Source organism: Schistocerca cancellata, chromosome 8, assembly GCF_023864275.1.
Source record: "Schistocerca cancellata isolate TAMUIC-IGC-003103 chromosome 8, iqSchCanc2.1, whole genome shotgun sequence".
NCBI lineage: Eukaryota > Metazoa > Arthropoda > Insecta > Orthoptera > Acrididae > Schistocerca > Schistocerca cancellata.
The window spans coordinates 464314550-464330954 of NC_064633.1; the positions used below are offsets into that span (position 1 = coordinate 464314550).

At 37.5% G+C, this 16405-nt stretch overlaps 1 protein-coding gene across 1 annotated transcript in view; it reads left to right on the top strand.

The window, feature by feature from the left end:
* Positions 1–16405, top strand: part of LOC126095633 (A disintegrin and metalloproteinase with thrombospondin motifs 12-like) — a 318265-nt gene that overhangs the window by 226727 nt on the left and 75133 nt on the right. The window contains exons 11-12 of the mRNA XM_049910397.1: positions 10199–10332; positions 14156–14276. Coding sequence (XP_049766354.1) covers positions 10199–10332; positions 14156–14276 — 255 coding nt within the window. The remainder of the gene's footprint in view (positions 1–10198; positions 10333–14155; positions 14277–16405) is intronic.

Genomic DNA, 16405 nt, shown 5'->3' on the forward strand with positions numbered 1-16405 from the left:
CTTTGAAATTATGAAAAAATCATAGAAAGAAACGTACATAACATGCAAATGTGTATGTACAATATCCAGATTAAGAAAGATGATCCCAGACAGTTTCTGTATAAACTGGGTACAGCTGCTTCACATGCGTATAATGCAATTTTGTAAATGTCTCTATGGCAACACCTCTTCATAACTCTACGGATAGCTATTGTTTTCACTTACAACCATTTGAATTTCGGTTGAAAGCTGTCAAAAGTGCTGCCAGTAGCAGGAATTTCCTTAAGTTCACTCGACTGTAGGAGTGTGTTAATAATAAAGAATAAATGTATTAAAACTTCATGCATGAAGCAGCATTTTTGTATGTATCTCATTGATTATGAGATCACATCTCTTGAAATGTGTTGTACAGTGATCTATTTGTGTAGGTACATTCCACAGCATGTATATTCTGTCAGCGAAATATGTTGTGAATAAAGTCAGTAGTAAAGAAGTAATAAATTCAAACAACATACACAGTGCGAAAGTTTTTCGCATGTTTATGACATCATATCTCCTGATCTATGTGTCATACGGTGATACAATTTTGCTGGTATGTTCAGTGGCATATGTGGATACTGCCTGCAATGTGTTGTGAATAGAGTTGGTTGAAAAGAAGTAATAAATTTAAACATCATGCAGAATGCAGCTGTTGTTCTGCATCTCAGTGTTTACGATGTCGTATCTCCTGCACTATATATGTTACCGTGGTATACTGTGGTAGGTGCTTTTAATAGCACATGCGGATACTCCCTGCAAAATTTATTGCAAATACAGGTAATATCACAGAAGCGATACATTTAAAAATCATGAAGGATGCAGCAGTTTTGCACACATCCTATTGTTTATGACATACCTCCTGAACTATGATAGGTAGGTGGTTCTTATCCCCACAGCAACTGTTGCTTGACAGTAATGTATGTATGTACTGAGATTGGTTGAAATTGGTCTGGTGCTTTAAAAGGAGATGTGAAACACACACACACACACACACACACACACACACACACACATATATATATATATATATATATATATATATATATATACGCAAATAGATTTTTATAATATGTATGGCTAACTTCATTATGCAACAACTACATTAAGCTCAAAATTCAAAAATCTAGAAAAACCAGAATGTAGCTTGAGAGTAGATCCAAAAATGAACACAAAATGACAGGGAGCCTTAAACATTAAATGTTGGGAGGAGAAGATAGTGCTATGATCTGTCATAATCAAGACTTTTTGTAGAGGAAAACATGGTCCACAATAGGCTACAATATTCTTTGACAGTTGAGCAATCGGCCGATTTCAACATTCATGTCATTTTCATGCACATGTGAATAAACATCACATGATGTATCACATTAGATGTTACACATAATTCAAATTACTATTCCACACTTGAGGCCACATTTTACGTAGTCCATATCTGATAAGTGTGGCCCCAAGTGTTGAACAGTAACTTGAATTATGCGCTATGTCTAGTGAGATACATCATGTGATGTTTACCCCACATGTGCTTGAAAATGACAAAACGTCAAAATTGGTTAATTGCACAATTAATGAAGAATATTACAGCCACTATGGACCAAGTTTTCCTTAAAAAAAATTCAGAGGCTGTGGCCCCACACAAAAGCAAAATTGTAACAAAAATTGAGACTGCTGCACAAACTGTAAGATTCTTGGCATACATTGCCAACTTATCATTTCCTGAAAGGTTGAAAATATCAATACTGAAGCCATTACTTTTAAAAATGGTGACAAATATTAGGTAGAAAGCCATCGACCAATATAATTCTTTCTGCCATACTCCAAAATATTGGAAAAATTGATGACACACCAAATCAAGAAATATGTCTCCATAAGTTGTTAAACAGTAATCAGCATGGCTTTAAGACAGATAAAAACACAGAAATGGTGGTAATGTACTACACTGAACAAATCATAAGAATCCGGAAAAAAACAATAACATATTAGGAGTTAATTTAGATCTCTACAAAGGATTCCATACTGTCAACCACAACATTCTTTTAGAAAAATTAGATGCACTAGCTATTCAAGCGCTGGGCAAAAATTGGTTTGAATTTTACCTGTGAAACTGAACTCACAATGTAGGACTGTGGCACCTCATTCCAGTCACGTAATCAGTCATACATGATAAACACATCCAAAACAACATACACGAAATAATGGCAACAAAATATGGCAGATTTCATGCACACCACTAGCCAGAGACTGCCAGATTCTTTTGCACAAGATACAATTTGGCTTCACATATTCAATTATTATTATCACAGAGATTGGCTTGCAGTAGGTAAGCTTCATATGACATGGTGTGCAACCAGACTTTTTGAAGGCATCAAATAATCATTGCAACTGGTCCTGTAGATAAATAATTATAAAAATACAATCTAGAGGTCTTCTGTAGTGCAGTGGTAAAGTTACAGATTGAGATACGAAAGATTGTGGGTTCAAATCCCATTGAGTGACAATTTTTTTTAATCTTTACCACAATGACTCTGATGTTCATTGATTTCAATGAATTGGTTTCAATGTAGTTTTTTTATTTTTAATCTTTTGTTGTGTCATTTTCATCATCATATTGACCATTTTATTTTCTGTTATCTTTCTTCCTATCATTCTTTTCTGATTTGGAAACTGCCTGAATTGCCTATAACATGTAAATGAGTTCCAACCAGGACTGCTCATCGGCTGGTATCGCATCAGCTCGCATAGCAAAAGCAAGATGTTACAGCTCACTTTTGGCACTGACACTTGAATTTTTTCCTGTCTTCAGTTTACTAGTACAGGTTAGCTTTAATCGCTGTGAGCAGAGAGAGCGCAATTAATAGTACTGTCGCAGGCTGCTGACCGCCTTTTTCTTGGATATATTGCACATCAAGAGGTTGTGGTTAGATTAGGACATGAGGGTAAATTCAGGGCTTCAAAATGTGTTGCCTGCCATTGTTCAGTCATTGGTCATTTACAATCAGCTATGGACAGATCATCTAATGTTCCCACCATTCCTGATGGCAGCAGCTTCCTACATCACTCCACATTACATGGACACTATTTCAGCGTGTGAAATGATCTGCCATGTTTGCATGTCACCTTTAACCAAGTGGTAGTCAACGTAGCAACACTGGAGCAGCAAGTGACAACCATCAAGTAATTTGTAGTGCAATAACCCTACAAAATTCTGATTCTAGGTAAAATTGCTTAGTGGATTGAATAATTCTATCAAGTAAAGTCAACCAGTCTGATGTGGCAATAGAAGATAGCAAAAAGAAGGCTGAAGTTTTAAATTTTGCATTTAAGCAATCATTTGTGCAGAAGGATAGTACAAACATACTGTCATTTGACCATCACACAGACTCCTGTATGAAGGACATAGTAATAGACATCCCTGGCATAGAGAAGCAACTGGAACAGTTGAAAGGAAAGAAGTTTCCAGGTTCTGTATGTAAGAAGAGTAAAAGAACAGACATGCAAAATTACAGACCAATATCATTAACACTGGTTTGCTACAAAATTCATGAACATATTCTACATTTGAATGTAATAATTTCCTTGAGACAGAAAAGCTTCTGTCTAAGAATCAGCACAGATTTAGAAAACATCTCTCATACAAAACTCAGCTTCCTCTTTTCTTGTATAACACCTAGCAAACCATGGATAAATGGCAACAGGTAGGTTTGACATTCCTAGATTTTCATAAAGTGGTACAGACTGTTAACAAAGGTACGAGCATACAGAGTGAGTTGCCAGATGTGTGGGCGGTTTGAAGACTTCCTGAGTATGTTATCCTCGATTGTGATCATTTGCCAGAGACGAGGGTATCATCAGGAGTGCCACTCAGAAGTGTGATAGGATCAACTTTATTCTCTGAATACATAAATATCTGACTGACAAGTTGGGCAGCAGTCTGCAACTGTCTGCCAATGACGCTGTAATATACAGGAAAGTATTGTCATTGAGTGACTGTAAGAGTACAAAGGTTGACTTAGACAAAAATTTTTGCTGGTGTGATGACTGACAGCTTGCACTGAATGTAGAAAAATGTAAGTTAATGCAGATGAGTGGGAAAAACTATCCTATAGCATTACTAGTGGGCTGCTTGACACAGTCACTTTGATTAAATGTCTACACTTAACATTGCAGATTGATGTGTAATGACATGAATACATAAGGATGATAGTAGAGAAGATGGGCAGTTGACTTTGGTTCATTGGGAGAAATTTTAGGAAAATACAGCTCTTCTATAAAGAAACTAGTGTGCAGGACACTAGTGCACCCATTCTTGAATACTGCTCATGTGTGCAAGATCCCCACTGGGACAGATAAGAGGAAGACATTGAAGCACTTAAAAGGTAGGCAGCTAGATTTGTTTCCTATATGAATGGCTTGACAAGAAATCAACTGTCTCTTAGTAAATTTCTGAATTTCACTTTTAAGTCAAAAGGCTTCAACTTGTCTTTAGGATGAGAAGTCAGTCAGCACATGAGTACTGTAGAGATGATTTGTGAATTCAAATGGAAATCCCTGGAGGGAAGACTATGTTCTTTTTGTGAGACATATTGAGAAAATTTAGAGAACTGACACTTGAGGCTGACTGCAGAATTACTCTACTGCCACCAATGTACATTTTCCCTGAAGACCATGAAGATAAGATAAGAGAAATTACAAGCAACTGGGAAAATTGTCAAAACATAAACCCAGATATGGTGCTGGGTGCCAAAGTTATAGACAGAGTAACATCTATGCACAGAGACTCAATTCCATCTGTTTAGCTCTTAGAATTACTTCACATATTTTTACCTTAGAAGATGTCAGTATAGCATACTTTGGCTATTTTCAGTCTCTTGCAAGATATAAAATAATATTATGTAGTTCCACCACTTGCTGCCCAGAACAATTTTTTTTTGTTACAGAAGAGGGCTATCTGAATAAATATGCACAGTCCTCCATACACACACTGAAATCCATATTCAGGAAGCTTAAAATACTAACAGTATTTGCACCTTGTATATGCAGATGTGCCTTATATGTATCAGGGCCCACCTTGAAGAGTTTTAGACAGATTCTGACCTTCATTGTTACAATATCAAGAATAACATAGACCTACAAGGGCTATTCAGAAAGTAAGGAATGATAGGTCGCGAAATGGAAACCACTGTGAAAATCGAAATGTTTCATTTGCAACAGTTAGCTTCAACTTCCAGCTACTTATCTCCGTAGTCGCTGATCCAATTTAGACATTTGTCGTAGCGTTGTACCAACTTTCTAATACCCTTGTTATAGAAGGTAGCTGCCAGTGCTTTCCACCAATTCTCTATTCTGGCCTACAGCTCATTGTCTGTGCCAAAATGTTGCCAGCAGTTCATGTGAGCAGAGATGAAACTCAGAGGGAGACAGTTATGGGCTGTATAGTGGGTAATCGAACATTTCCAGTTGAAAACAATGCAGGAGCATCTTCATTGCCCCTGCAGAATGCAGCTGAGAATTGTCTTGAAGAAGAAAATGCACAACAGTTATGTAACGTTGGCTGCATAACTTCAGGCGAAATTTCTCACCAGGCCCTTGAACTTGGCGAGAGACACTATTGTTCTAGGTATCTTTATGTGCTCCCTGTGTGCTCAGAACTAAAAAAGAATGACAAAATGTGTTCAACAGGCATACTATAGATGCTGCCCAACACACCTGTACAAAACTTCATCAGATTTTCACTGTGGTTTCCATTTCGCGACCGATCGTTCCTATCTTTCCGAATAACCCTCGTACATACACAGCAAACAAAAAGAACTAACACACAAAGGAATGTGAGCCATGTCAGTGTTGTTCAACTTTACAACAGGCTGTCAATTGGTATCAGAAAGTTGTATGACAAAAATAAATTTAACACTAGAACAGCAGAGTTACTGACGTTCCTTTAACAGCAGAAAGAGTCAGTGGACTCAAACAAGTATTTTATATTATTCTACTGTAATCCCTATTTTTTGTAAGCACTAACAACAATTCTTTAACATGTAATTAGTACATTATTTACTTATTTCAACAAAGAAATGTCTTACCAGTTCATTATTGTTCCTCCTAACAAATTTTCCAAACAATGTAATTTCATAAACTCACTATTTTTAGAACCTTCCAGATACATTTAGTATTTGTGCTCCATATCATATCATGTGTGTCCTGTACATGGATTTGTTGTGATTTCTACACAAGTCATTGGAATCTGCTAGACATGCTTTGCACAGGTGATTTGTGATCTGTATGCAATTTTTCTGCAGACAGCTTTGCAGCACTCTGCATTGTTGTTGCTTGTCTTGTTGCCTATGCAAATGTTGATTAGGCACTTCTTCCTTTTTCTAGATGATTTTGGTCCTGTATCATTTTCTTTTGTCCATTCTTCTTCTTGCTCTTTCAACACTGTGAATTCATTCACCAGCAGAAGTGTCAACTTCTTCCTTTCCATTTTGTTGTTCATTACTATTTTGTAAATGACCTAAGCATTTATTGCTGCCTTGTCCAAGATGGCATAGAAGACATGCATCTGCCATCTCCTACATGCAACCTTTGTAATATAGATAGTCGTTTGATCAAACATGTCTACCCCATGTCTTGTTGCATTGTAGTATGTTATTCCTGGTTTCTTTATTCCTTCTTTCTTTATTGCTATGTCAGTATGCAGTGTACTGAGAAAAAAGTCATTTTTATTCTTTTTTCCTTGATGTACAGTCATTGTGCAGTATTTTTGCCAGTCTGTTGCAGGATGGTAGTGGAGTATATTTCAGATTTGATTTGTAATGAAGCTTTCTTTTCTTTGAGCTTCTTAGCAAGTTGAGGGGATGGGAAGAAGTTGTCTGTCATCATGTTTCTTTCTTCATTTAGAAATGGCTCCATGAGACACAGAACAAGATACTCTCAGAGTGGTCATTTCTCTGTATGCGTATCCTCTTTTCCGAGGTATGGGAAAGCATTAAGATATACTTTGCCACTACATCAGCAGCAGTCAAGAAATTGAGACCATATTTGTTGGGTTTGTTGAGCCTGAATTGAATGAAGCAGTATCTTGTTTTGCATGATAATAGTTGCTCGTCTGTGGTTATATCTTCTCCAGGGTGGCAAGAATGGATACTGTTTTCCATTGAATTTCCCCAAATTTCAGATACAAGAGCAAATTTGTTGGCATACATTCATCTCAGGTTGATCTGTCATCAAGATGGAGAAATCTGAGAACCTCTTTGAATCTGTTCCTTGGCATAAGGTATTTAATGAAAATAGGCCCTCAAGGATGCAACCAAAGGTCATCTGCATTTTGTACAAATGACATCCTGAGCTTTCAATTTTTCCAGATCCTCAGGTAACATGACCCAATAATTGTTTTTTAGTATTTTCAGGCATTTGATTCTTTGTGTTTCTTTAGCATCATTTCATCAGAAGTAAGACAGAAATCACTGATGATAGTACCGTCTACTCATTGGTAAATGTAGGAAGTTGGAGCTCCTCACTCCCTTAGAACATTTGTAGCTGACGCTTCTCCAGAAGATGAAAAATTCGCAATATCCCACTCATTCCCATCCGTGGCGACCATCTTTGTAGAGGCATTCAATTGGGCGTGCTACAATGGTTGATGTGAGAATGAATGCAGATCAGCATTTGAAACCTCCTTCACTAATACCTCCTCTTTCACAATGTCTTTGTCTTCATCTTCATCTTCACTTGTCTCCAGTACAGAATTGTCATCTTCATCAGTGAAGTCAATTTCCAATTTAACTTTGGAGTTTTCTAAGAGACATAACTTTTCATTCTTTCATAGCCCAAGAATATTACCTGAATGACACGATACAACTTTGGCAGATTGAATGAGCACATGCCAAGATCCAACAATAAGCAGAAACAGCTCTGCACAATTCCTGTTTGTTACTGCTTCATTATTGTATTATTTACATGTATTCAGAAAAGATATTACAACAATGTAAAATTTTCCCTTTCCACCATTTTAGGTACATCAAATGAAATGACCCTAGAAAATATAAATATTTTCTAAATGATAATACATTTTCATGAAGATGAGAAAACATCAGGAAAAGTCGTATGATTTCATGAATGAAGTAAAAAAATAACAGGGCTCATTTTGACCTGTTCCGCCATTCTATTGTTAAAGATTGTATTTTGCCCCATAACATTTTTTACACTGACATGTTTAAAAGACAGCTGTTGTCTGATATAAAATCTCTGCTGAATCATTGTTGTGTATAAAAGGATATGCTTTTTTTCATAAAAGAAGCATATATGTGTCTAAATTTGTATTACTGTGTGTTGTATCATATTATATTCTTATGTGTGTATTATTTTATGTATTCTGTGGTGAACTTAGGTTGATAAACAATGATGTGCACAAAGGTTAGGTAGTTGTGTTGCCTGCAAAACAGGTTAAAGGGTGGAGAAATTCGGGAAACTTTCAAAAAAAACTTTGTGTAAATGTATTAAAAGGACTGGTAGTGTGATGGCAGATTATGAAAATGAGGCTAACAATTGTCTGATGAAGAAATAATAACGTTAAAACCTGTGGGAAGCTGCTAAAAATGATCGGTTATGTGGTAAAAACGAGAATGGAATTTCTCCACCCTTTAACATGTTTTGGAGGCAACACAACTACCTAACCTTTGTGCACATCGTTGTTTACTAACCTAAGTTCACCACAGGATCAACATAGCTCAGCTTTATTTTATGTATTTATTTGTATTCTACACTTTTTGCGGTGTTTTCACATAACATTCACACATACAGCTTATCCATAACAGAATGTCCCAGTTTTGATTGTATAATATAACAATCTAAATTAGACTAGTTTCAATAAATCATACATCAAATTGAAGGTAAACTAGCATTGTTTTAAAGGAATTTTATCCATAGTGGATGCTGTTGAACTCCGTGAGTGTTACTTTATAGGGTGTAGAAAAATATCCGCTACCAGTCACAATAATTGATAGCGGATATTTTTCTACACCCTATAACCTAGTTTTTCTAAAAAATGTTCAAAATTTGCACCTTTAGTTATATGGCAAACATCCAACTTAAAGTCCAGTTCTTTCCACACTTTTGTTAACAATTTTGGCATAATGAAAGCAATAGCCTCTCCAGTTCTGTATCTCAATACTGGTGGATTGTTAGCTAGCACCAGAATGTAGACATGGTTAGCTAGTGCCAGAATGTAGGCATGATCTTTTATAAAGCCTCAATCGGATAAAAATGCATTGTGTGAGGTTAGATGAATGTGGAGACCAGCAGAAAAGAGCTGTTGTATTGACCATTACAACCAATCAATAAGGCAGGAAACTTGACATTCAACCACTCTCATTTGAAGCAGATGAGCTGCATCTTGTTGCCAAACAAAGTTTTCAGGTTCACACTTCTAACTGGGGAAAGAGCTAGTCTTGCTATACACTTGACATCAGGACAAAGTGCAGAAATCATTTAACTTTTGAGTTGCCTCATCAATGAACACCACTCGATCAAGAAGGTCATCTTCATGCTCCAACACTTGGCTTCACTTGCACTGTAGGATACACCAAACTCATCTGGATTTTAAATATATACCAACTGTAACTGGTATGGATGCATGTGTAAACATTTTCTTAAAACCTTCCATATTGTCATCTTTGGCAACTGAAGCTCAAGACTTGTTTTTTGAACTGACTTCTTAGAATTTTGAAGGTAAGATGCTCTGACAACATCTTCTTCAGACACTTCATGCCAATGCCATTTCAAGCATACATCCACTGATACCAAATTGAATACACCATCATGGATGTTTCTACTTATGGGGGATCACAATTAAACCTTAAATGAAACAAAAGTTGCGCTGAAGTTACAGATTCACTCTTAGCAAACTGCAGAACACAAAATACTTTACACTCAGGAATCACCATTTGGGAATGTGGTGCTGCAAGTGTAAAAACAGCAAAACAGTATTTGCAAGTGCACTTATCTGAAACTATTTGAGATACTCTTTAAATTGTGACCATGAAACAACACAATAAAATGCATACAATTGATACTACTAAAATTTATAACCAGGACATTCTTTTATGGATACAGCATACATTTGGACAACATCCATACAGTATTTACTGAGTAAGAATAGATCTATAAATAAACACATTATCTCCTCCAGCTGAACCTTGTGTGCTGTACTGCAAACCAGATGAAGGGGACACTAGAAATGTTGTTTTCTGGAGGGAACGGGTACTAGATGGAACACACTGTGACACTGAATCAAGGGATGTGTGCATTAGTGGAACCTGTCGGGTAAGTTTTACATACCTTAGTTGAACCTTCTTATTTTAAGGCTTTAATTTTAATCAGTCTGTGCACTAATTTTGCATAAATTACAACACTGAAGAGCCAAAGAAACTGGTACACCTGCCTGATATAGTGTAGGGCCGCCGCAAGCATGCAGAAGTATGCAGAAGAACCACAACACAACATGGCATGGACTCGACTAATGTCTGAAGTAGTTCTGGAGGGAACTAACATCATGAATCCTTGAGGGCTGTCGATAAATCCATAAGAGTATGTGGGGTGGCAATCTCTTCTGAACAGCACATTGCAAGGCATCCCAGATATGCTCAACAATGTTCATGTATGGGGAGTTTGGTAGTCTTCAAAAGTGTTTAAACTCAGAAGAGTTTTCCCTGGAGCCACTGTAACAATTCTGGATGTGTGCTGTGTCACATTGTCCTGCTGGAATTGCCCAAATCCATTGGAATGCACAATGGACATGAATGGATGCAGGTGGTCAGACAGGATTCTTACGTATGTGTCACCTCTCAAGACGTATCTAGACATCCCATATCACTCCAACTGCACATATCCCGCACCGTTATGGAGCCTCCACCAGCTTGAACAGTCCCTTGCTAATATGCAGGGTCCATGGATTCAAGAGGTTGTCTCCATGCTCATACACATCCATCCACTTGCTACAATATGAAACAAGACTCGTCCAAACAGGCAACACGTTTGCAATCATCAACAGTCCAATGTCAGTGTTCACAGGCTTAGGCGAGGCGTGAAGCTTTATGTTGTGCAGCCTTCAAGGGTACACAAGTGCATCTTTGCTCCAAAAGCCCTTATAGATGATGTTATGTTGAATGTTTCGCACACTGACACTTGTTGATGGCCCAGCATTGAAATCTGCAGCAATTTGCGGAAGGGTTGCTCTTCTGTCACTTTGAACAATTCTCTTCAGTTGTCATTGGTCGTGTTCTTGCAGGATCTTTTTCCAGCTGTGGCGATGTCAGAGATTTGATGTTTTACTGGATTCCTTTTCACGGTACACTCATGAAATGGTCGCACGGGAAAATCCCCACTTCATCCCTACCTCAGAGATGCTGTGTCCCATCACTCGTGCGCTGACTATAACACTACATTCAAACTCACTTACATCTTGACAACCTACCATTGTAGCAGCAGTAAGCATTCTAACAACTGTGTCAGACACTTGTTGTCTTATATAGGCATTGCCGAACACAGCACCGTATTCTGCCTATTTACATATCTCTGTATTTGAATACACATGCCTATAGCAGTTTCTTTGGTGCTTCAGTGTAGAAACACTTTGATAATGTGTAATCTAATCCAGTAACATGAAATAAGTTGAGAGTATTTAAATACAAAATGACGTGAATGATGTTTTTTAGACTTTCACATACACAAACGAGACAAATGAAATTATACAAGCAGACTATTAATCAATATGATTTTATCTGCTGAATTAGATTCATTGAATTGAATGGAACTGACTCAGTGTTAGAAAGTAACAGGAGAAAGCATCAGTGACACTTAAAGTTTGAGTTAGACCCAAATGCTATGATAGCCAAATGGACAAGGCAGCTGCAGCTGGTAAAGAGGATCAAGGTACAATTCAAAGTCAGACACCAGTTTTCCTTTCTCACAAAATATTCATTAGTGTGATTTTGGCTAGGTTCTGCTGCTTTCACCATTATCTAATTCATATGTTATTGCAGCATAGATTGAATTCTCTCCCTATTTCTGTAATATTTTCTTCCCATTTGTCTTATGTGGGCACAAAGTGCTGCAGTAATAAACAGCAGATGTTCAGTCCTCTACTATGTCTGCTCCATAGATCTTTCATATTATTTTCCTCCTTAATATTCTGCCAAAGTCATTACTTATGCCTCATATACAGTGTTTTTATTTTATCGTCAAACACTAAGGGGTGTAGTTTGCTTCTTAACATTTCACAGTCATTTGGTATGTCTTTTATATATAACTTACTGGAAGTAATGGTATCTAGTGTAATTTATTAGTGGCTGTTGTATTATCCTCTTTTCCTGGAATGCAAATTTATGGCATTAAATAGTCCCAGGTGAGACAGAAGTCTGCAATCAATGCTATGTGACATAAAATTAACTGTACTCTTTCTAGATGAAACTCCCCAGTTAACTCTGCGTAACCTCATTACTAGCCACTTCCGTAACCTCATTACTAGCCACTTCCATTTTGAAATGAAACTGAAAATATTTCTCACTGGTGGCCTTACACTGTCAGTACTACTGCCATTTGTGTTTCCACCACTTTTGCACAACATTCAAACAGTAGTTCAGCACAGTACTCACTCACTTTCACAACCAATGGGTTTCTTCTTTATATTTACCCAGTCCTTTCTTTGTTATTGCACTCTGGCAGCTGTCTGAGTTGAGATGTGCTGTTTAATGACTACAGGCAACATAAGTGTGAATTTGATTTATAGTGAAATGTTGAAAAGAAAAATTAGTTCTATGCAGCCAGGGCAGGTGGATTTTCTTTTCACTGAGGTATCAAGGTACTGGACATTACAAAAAAATCTCGGTTCATCATAAATTATTACTTGTAGAATGTGTGTGAAGCCAATAGTATTCCATTGAAAGCTAAGATGGCAAATATATACAGCCTGTCAGAATGTGTAAATATTTAGGCTAAATTACAAAAAAAAAAAAAAAAAAAAAAATTGCAATCAAACAAAGTAAATAATATCATTACTGGGAAAGGCACATGGAATACCAGTTTGTTGGGAGGCATCTACAAAAGTAGGATGCATTTGCAAATGAGAGCATAGGCAAGACATAAGTGTGACCAGTTTTAGAATACTATTCCAGCATTTTGAGTTCTTATCAAGTAGGTATGGCAGTGAAAAATTCGAAAATGCACTGCTAGTATCATATTAGGTAAGTATAGTTCAGGTAAGTATACTCAGGGAACTTAAATGATGATCTTTGGAGAAAAGGTGAAGTTTCAGTAAACCTGTGTGCTGTGCCAATATAGAGGACCAACATTCGTTGGAGACTGCTCAAAACTTATACCAATGTCCTCATGTATCTCATGTAGAAATGATGAAAATAAGACAACAGAGATCAGAGTGTATTCTGAAGAGAGATGATATTCCCTTATTCCATTCACAAATGGCAGAAGAAAAAAAATCACTACTGTAGTTGTACTGCACAAATTATTTTGACATTTATATGTAGATTTGAGAAAACTGAACTGAGGAAAAATTTCCTCAATAAAAGATCAACACTGTTGTAGTACTGGAACAGTAGAAATTTTGAAGTCAAAAGTTCTAACTTACTGCTTTTGCTATTCTTATGAAGTAACATGCATCAACTACACTACCAACTTGTGCAAATGCTGTGTTCCAAAGACACAGCTGGAAATATTGGTTTTGCTAGATCACCTTTCCTGACAAGGAAACTAAAGTGTGCAGGGTTAGATCAGTAAGAGATGTGGGACTTCTGCTGCCATTACAAAACGGAATAGACAAAATACATAGGAAATCCATTTTACAGTGGCCACCTCAACAGAGAATGCAAGCACAAGTGATTTGGTGATAAAACTTTTATACAGAATGGTTACCATACATCTCAATTGGAACATGGCAGCCATTTTTTGTGTCTTAGTTGCAACTTCAAATCTTAAAAAAGTGCCAGATTGTAAACAAAGAATTAGTTCCTCAGAAAAACTTTAGTTTTCCCAGACTTAATGTTTCCTAATTGCATTTACTCTAACTGTCTTTCAACATAACCAACTATACAAACTCTTTATTGCAACTTTATCATATTGCTTGTAATTGCAGCATGTTGGTTGTGATTGGGGCATTGACTCAAATGCAAAAGAAGATCACTGTGGTGTTTGCCTTGGTGATGGAAGTCAATGTAAAACTTTTCATGGCATGTACAGACGGGCGGATGTCACTGGTGAGTAATGACTTGGTAAGAACAGTGCCAACAAGTTTATGTAACAGAATAATAATGACAGTGTTATGAAAAGGATAGATTGCTACTCACCATAAAGCAGAGATGTTGAGTCTCAGATAGGCACAACTTACACACATGCATGACAACTATCTCTGGCTGCAAAGGCCAGACTCTGGCTTCGGCAGCTAGAGACAGTAATTGTGTGTGTGTGTGTGTGTGTGTGTGTGTGTGTGTGTGTGTGTTTTCTGATTGACAGTCTTTTTGTTGTACCTATCCAAGACTCAACATCTGCACTATATGGTGAGTAGCAATCTATCCTTGCCAATTACAACGGTCTTTTATGTGTGTGTTCTGCTGCCACTTGGTGAGTATATTTTTTTTATCTATCTAGTTAAATAAATCTATCCTTTTCATAGTATCGTCATTATACCATTCTGAATGTTCCATTGTTAGAATAATAATGAGATTTATTTTGAGACTGATGACCTCAGCAGTTAAGTCCCATAGTGCTCAGAGCCATTTATTTTGAATAGAACTGCAAAAATATATTTCTTGGCAAATAATGTAATATGATGTTAACAGATTTGTAGAGAACTGTAATTATATGTGATAAGCACCAAACCTTTTTAATATGTTTTATTTCAAAGAGATGTAAGATTTGGCTGAGAAATAAGATCTGATAGGCCACTAAGTAATTTCCAGCACTTATAGCAGATTAAAATACATTATGTAGCCAAAATCCTGTTACCTCACCAAATGCAGTTTGGATAATATCACACTATGCATCTGAAAGTGCATATGCACAAGTAAGCAAAAGATATTTTTGTTTCATATCAGTGGAGTGAACTGAGTGAGTCTGAATGGGCACAATTTTAAAGATCCACAAATTCAGGCTTTTTGTCATCAGAAGAATAGCACAGGAATTAGATGTATCTAGAAACATTGCTGGCGGTGATATTATGCAATAAAACACCAAGGAGACTGACTAATAGTGCTCTGGTGGCTCTTGACCTGCATGTGTCGATCTCAGACTCTGAGATTCAGCGGCATTCAGATATTGGCCAGGATTTTTGCAAGCATAGCTCTGCTGAGGTTTGGCACTGATCATGTGTCTCTAAAAACTCGATAGTTCCTATCAGACTGTCTGATTAAAAATCCTTTTTAGTTGACACGTCATGCCTTCTAGCTTAGTTACTTCAATTAGAGCTCTCAGTGTCACATGCAAACAGTTTCTGTTTACTTATTTATCTTACACAGCATATAAGTTTTGTGAGATAGATTATTGTTGTTGGAATGTAAATGAAATAAGATCAATTATGATACAGCAGGGTTGTCAGAAGTACGGTAAAAAACTAAAGGCCATATAGACACTTGAGGCACATTAATGTGATCACTTGTCAAAAGTCTGAAGAACCACCTTTCCAGACCAGACCACTGCAAGACATGCAGGAAGAGGGTCAATGAGGTTCTGGAAGGTACCAGCAGGGATGTGGAGCCATGCCAACTGCAGTGCTGTGTCCAGCTGCACTCCGTTACGCGGTTGAGGATTCATGATGTGAACAGGGTGATCAAGGTGGTCCGATGGATTCTTGATTTGGTTTAAATCCAGAGAGTTTAGTGACCAGGGCACTATGGTAAAGTCATCTCGGTGCTCTTTGAACTATGCACATACACTGTGAGCTGTCTGACCTGCTGCATTGCCCTGCTGGTAGATGCCATCCTGCCAGGCAAAAGCTGCATTTAGGGATGGACATGGTCCCCAAGAACGGATACGTATACTTGTATTGATCCATACTGACTTCCAGAATGATGCGATCACCCAGGTAATGCCACAAAAACTTTTCCCAGTCCATGGCACTCCCTCCTCCAGCCTGCAGGGTGCCAGCCACATGTCCAATGGAGCATAAAATGGGAGTCATCAGTGGATATCCAGCTGTGGTGCTGACATGCAAATTCAAGTCTTTGTTGCTGATGAACAGCAGTCATCATGGGTTCATGAACCATGCTGAGGAGGCCCAAACCCAGCAATGTTCACCGAATGGTCACTGAGGAGGCACATTTGATAGCCCCTTGGTTCATCTGGGTGGTCTGCTGCTCAGCCGTTGCACATATGTTCGCCAATATACATC